The 5,762-nt window shown below is 35.5% G+C and overlaps 1 protein-coding gene across 1 annotated transcript; it reads left to right on the top strand.

Moving 5' to 3' along the window:
- Window positions 1-376: 376 nt before the first annotated feature.
- On the top strand, window positions 377-1,861 carry LOC125918243 (olfactory receptor 4P4-like). The gene is given in 2 exon segments (XM_049624264.1): window positions 377-1,277; window positions 1,827-1,861. Coding segments are annotated over 2 exon segments (936 nt in total).
- The last annotated feature ends 3,901 nt before the right edge of the window (window positions 1,862-5,762 follow it).

Below are 5,762 nucleotides of genomic sequence, written 5' to 3'. Positions count from 1 at the left end.
AATTAACACGTAACACTATTTACATTAATACGTATACTTTGACTTAGTACTTGAATAAATACTTAACACTATTAGATATCCCGCTTTTATTCTTAGGGAGCATAATTTCCTGTCTTCTCACAAAAGAATGTAAACTACACAAAAACTCGGACTTTGTTTAATTCACCATGCTATCCAAAGTTCTTGGACGAGTATTGGCACTAGATATTTAAAAGGATTTTGTTAAATGAATGAGTGATTTCAGTGGATCTCCAAATGGCTAAGGTCTTAAAATATGCATCAGGCCATTTTAATTGAATATTAGATTTCCATTGTCTCATCAATTATTTGCTTCATTACTTTTGTCCTCTCAGATACCTTTCTGGAGCATCGGATCATGGAAAATAGGAATAATGTTACTGAATTTATTCTCCTGGGACTTTCTAAGAATAAGAAAGTCCAGATCCTCTGCTTTTTATTTTTCTTACTCTGTTACCTCGCTATCTGGTTGGGGAATCTGATTATTATGGCTTCTATCACCTACAGTCAGCTAATTAACCAGCCCATGTACTTCTTCCTTAATTACCTTGCCCTCTCAGACCTCCTCTACACCTCCACTGTGACACCCAAACTAATGACTGACTTACTGACAGGGAAGAAGGTCATTTCCTATCATAACTGCATGACACAGCTGTTTACCACACACTTCTTTGGGGGGGTCGAGGTCTGCATCATCACAGGAATGGCCTACGACCGCTATGTGGCCATCTGCAAACCACTCCATTATGCCATCCTCATGAGTAGACAATGATGTAACTCAATTCTCGGAGCATCATGTGCAGGTGGGTTTCTGCATTCCATTGGCCTGTTTCTTCTTGCAATTTTTCTGCCATTCTGTGGCCCCAATGAAATAGATCACTATTTCTGCGATGTATATCCTTTGTTGAAACTGGCCTGCACTGATACACACAAAATTGGTTTCTTAGTCATTGCCAATTCCGGCCTGATGGGACTGGGGATCTTCGTGGTTTTGATGGCCTCCTACTTCATGATATTGTGCAATGTGAGAGCATATTCTGCAGAGAACCGCCACAAGGCACTTTCCACCTGCAGCTCCCACATCACGGTTGTGATCCTGTTTTTTGCACCTGTCATCTTTGTTTACATTCGACCTGCCACAACTTTACCGGAAGATAAAGTGTTCACACTCTTCTACACAATTATTGTCCCCATGCTCAATCCTCTTATCTACACACTTAGAAACACAGAGATGAAAAATGCCATAAGGAAAGTTTGGTGCGGTGCAAGGTTTTGGAAAGGGAAGTCAATGATTTGAAGGCTCGTCATCTTTAAATGTAAATGGGTATCATCTCATCACACACCCCCTTTCTCTGTTTCTTTGCCAATGGCAAAATCAGTCACAACATGCAAAAGGCAAGCCTTAAACAACAAAACGCCATCAGTGGATTACTCTTTCATATTCCTTTCCGGGTGTGCTTCCCTTGTTTTCTTGCTTTGCTAAATTTTAAGTTCCATGAAAGTAAGGGCATATCATATTTATTTTACTGCTAATTTCCTAGTAGCCAGCAAAGTCTGTATCACATATAGGAGCTCAATAAATATTTATTGAATGAATTTATAAATATCTTGTCACATAGCTCTGTTTCTCATCCTTTATAGGAACCACCTTCATGGCTTAATGACCTACTTAGACATTCGATACTTCTGATATGTACCTTCTCTGCTTATTTTTCTACTTCTAAATATTCTGGCTTCATCCAGACAAGACAGGATTCTACCCTGGATCCAATCATCCAGACAAGATACTCCAAAATGTGTATGGGTAGCAAAGATTAGTATGGCTGAATTCAGGCTATTTTAACTGGTTTGACATAAAATATATATAATCAAGGAGTAACCACAACTACTTGTACTGCAGGAAGGAAGAAAATATAAATCTCTCAAAACTAAGGACCTTTTCAAAGTAAAAGATTTTCACTTACTATCTAAATTCAAGTTTAAAATAATCCTAAAATAATATTTCATATAAAATATAGAGCAGGTTTACTGATGGGCTAGGTAGGGGATGCTGATAGGAAAAAGAGAGAGAAAGATGATGGATAAATGATAAATAAATGATAGAGTGAGTCAGCAAGTACAAGGGAATGGAATGTTGAAGCAGTTCTCTGATGAAAGTTAATGGAAAGAAGTGTATCTTTGGAGAAGTTGGATTCACTCACCCAACTATGTGGCTTTTTGTTTTGTTTTGTTTTGTTTTGTTTTTAAACAAGGCATTCCTCAGTTGTATCTAGTCTGAAAATCCTGACTCCGTCGTCTTCTACTTTTTTTCTTTTCTTTTCTTTTCTTTTCTTTTCTTTTCTTTTCCTCTTCTTTTCCTTGTCTTTTTCTTTCCTTTCCTTTCCTTTTCTTTTTTTTTTTTTTTCTTTTTAAGTAGGCTTCAAACCCAGTGTGGAACCCAACACAGGGCTAAAACTCACGACCCTGAGATCAAGACCTGAGCTGAGGCCAAGAGTCCCATGCTTAACTGACTGAGCCACCCAGGCACCCCTTCTACCTTTTCTTTTATACATGACACCATCAAGAGTGAACTCTTGGGCACCTGGGTGGTTGCATCGGTTAAGCATCTGACTTTGGTGCAGGTCACGATCTCAGCTCGGATCACCATCTCATGGTCATGAGTTCCAGCCCTGCATGAGGCTTGCTGCTGTCAACGCAGAACCTGCTATGGATCCTGGATCCTCTGTCCCCCTCTCTGACTCTGCCCCCACTCACACTCTCTCTCAAGAATAAATAAACATCAAAAAAAAAAAAGAGAAAAAAAAGTGAAATCTTGATCTGGCTACTGTGAAAATTTCCCTCTTGCTGGCAAGCCTGATAAACTTTGACTGTTGACATCAATTTATACGATAATTTATTTTTATTTTTCTTTTTTTAAAAATTTTATAATATGTATTTCTTTTTGAGACAGAGAGAGAGAGAGAGAGAGAGAGAAAGAGAGAGGAGACACAGAATCTGAAATAGGCTCAGAGAGAGAGAAAGAGAGAGAAGGAGATACAGAATCTGAAACAGGTTTCAGGCTCTGAGCTGTCAGCATAGAGCTTGACACAGGGCTCGAGCTCATGGAACCTTGAGATCATGACCAGAGCCAAAGTCGGACTCTTAACTGACTGAGCCACCCAGGCACCCCAAAAGTCTTTTCTTTACCAAACTATGTAATTGCCTCTTTAGGTTCCAGTTTGATGCTTAGAAAACTTTTAACCTCTAAATTTCAGTTTACTCATCTGTAAAATAAAGCCAATAATTAGATAATTAATTCAAAATTAAAGTTTTAGAGCTTTTTTTTTTTTAATTTTTATTTATTTACTGAGAGAGAGAGACAGACAGAGAGAACTGAGGAGGGCAGAGAGAGAGAGAGAGAGAATCCCCAACAGGCTCCACACTGCCAGCGTGGAGACTGATGTGGGGCTCGAACTCACGAACTGTGAGTTACAGACCTGAGCCAAAATCTAGTCTGACGCTTCACTGACCGGGCCACCAAGGAGCCTCAGTTTTAGAGCTTTTTAAGAAAAAGATCCTCAAAAATAACTTGTGTTGACTGAAATCATCCTTTATTATAATGTTACTTACACATGTAAGTCACAAAAATCATTATGCTTATAATTCTAAAATAAAAATTTCGAAGTATAAAATCAAATATTTATGTTAAAATGTTTTAATTTGAATGTTCCACAGAAATTAATTTACAGATGCTAGGGGATAATAACAACAATAAAAATTATTTTGAGCAGTTTCTTTTCTAAGAACAATACTCATATCCTTCCATTTTTATAATTACCTTATGAGGCAGTTACTATTATCTCCATTTTACAGAAGAAGAAAAAGAGGAGGGAAGACTAGTTGTCTTTCCAGGGTCTCTCATGTAGGAAGATATTATTCATTTACATGCTTAATTATGTTGCTAATGTCATATTTTCTTTTTTATTTTGAGTGTTATAAGACACCATTTGAATCATAATTGTCATCTCTGCTATTATTTTACTTTGTAATAATAGTTACATATAATCAAAAATAATTTTCATTAGACAATAAATTTAAGAGTTTAAACCAAAATCAAGTGTTAAAAATAAAGCATTTGTTAATAGTTGTCTTACTACTCCAAGAGTTACCTTTAATGAACTCGTATAAACTGACATGTGTCATGATGTAGGCTGCATAAGAATTTCACTAAAGATCCAGTTAGTTTATCAATTGCTGTAATAACAATTCTCTTAAAATTTTAATACCTTTACAAACATGCCCTTCTGAAGACAGCTCTCCAGTCATTTTTTTTTCAGAGAATTAAAGTTTATTTTTTATTTTAAATTTACTTATTTAAATTCAAGTTGGTTAACAACCAATCATATCTTTCCATTTGAACTCCCTAAAATTTTCCATTGTACACTGTGCTATGACTTTTTTTTTTTGCTGCTCTATTTATGTATTTGTTTATATATTCAGTCTCTGTTCATTTCCCCCCTAAGCTGTGCAATATAATGTTTGTTCCACTTTCATGATGTCCAATGTGTCTGACTTCATTAAATAATTAAGACAAAAACAGTTATTTACTTCAATTATTTGAAGAACTTTTCAATTCTGCAGACATCAATGGATATCCAGAGCTATAGATGCTCTATAGAAATTGGAAATTTATAGTTTTTGTTCTGATGGCAATGGAAAAAATAAATTTAAGCATATTCTTAAATTAAATAAATTAAGCATGTTGAAACAGGCAGTTTCAATGCCAGAAATTATATTGGTTTTTACAGTCACATTGGCCCCAAGTAATATTAAGTGGAGATTCTACAATGTAACTGCCACTAGCCTTTCTGTCTAAGGCATCCATACTTCTCAGACATTAAAAGTAGCCAAACATCCTACTCTCCTGGTGCAATCTCATTTTATGTCTGCTGTGTCAGCACAAGTATCAGTAGACCCCCATTTTACACTCAAATGAGGCTCAGTTTGGAGAATGAGTTGTATAGCTACCTTATTTATTACCAATACCACGTTTTTATTACAATATAAAGAGGATTTTTATAGCAAGTATTTCTGTAATTATTAAAATGCTGTGATTTTTAAATGATCTAATTAAGTCATTTTAGAAAAACTCTTCGGGTTTTTATACAACCATTATTCTTTACATAAATAATGTTTTTATTCCTTAGACCCTATTTAAATAGTATTTGCTTTTTAAATTGTTGCAATGAATATGGAAACTAAAGAGCTAAGTGGAAAACATGATTCTAAGTTTCTGATGCTCCTTTTTGATGAGAACACAGGGAGGACCGTTTATGTCTGGGCTGATTAATAGGATTGCAGTTTATGTACATCTGAAGATTTCATTCATGAATCCAAAGTATAGGGAGATTAGAAAAGGGGACTTTCAGTTAGCAACTTATGGACAGAATCCAAAGGAAAAATATATCAAAGAAAAGTGTAACGGAACTTCAGCAAGGAAATGAGGACTCAGATTACAAGGGAAAAATAAAAATAAGAAACAATAAAGAAAAAAGAAAGTATTTCAAGGTAAATTATTATATTAATGCAGTCACCCCAATGTCTATGCTTATATTTCCTAGAGCAAAATTCATGGTTTAATGAACTTAAGTAGAGAGAATATCACTGACACCGATGTCTATGCTTATTTTTCTTAGAGCAGAGTTCACGGTTTTTCAAGACAATGTCACGTAAGTAAGATATGTAATGAGGAGGGAAAATGCCTT

The sequence above is a fragment of the Panthera uncia genome, unplaced genomic scaffold, assembly GCF_023721935.1.
Source record: "Panthera uncia isolate 11264 unplaced genomic scaffold, Puncia_PCG_1.0 HiC_scaffold_592, whole genome shotgun sequence".
NCBI classification, from domain to species: domain Eukaryota; kingdom Metazoa; phylum Chordata; class Mammalia; order Carnivora; family Felidae; genus Panthera; species Panthera uncia.
This window is presented reverse-complemented; position numbering and strand designations above follow the sequence as displayed.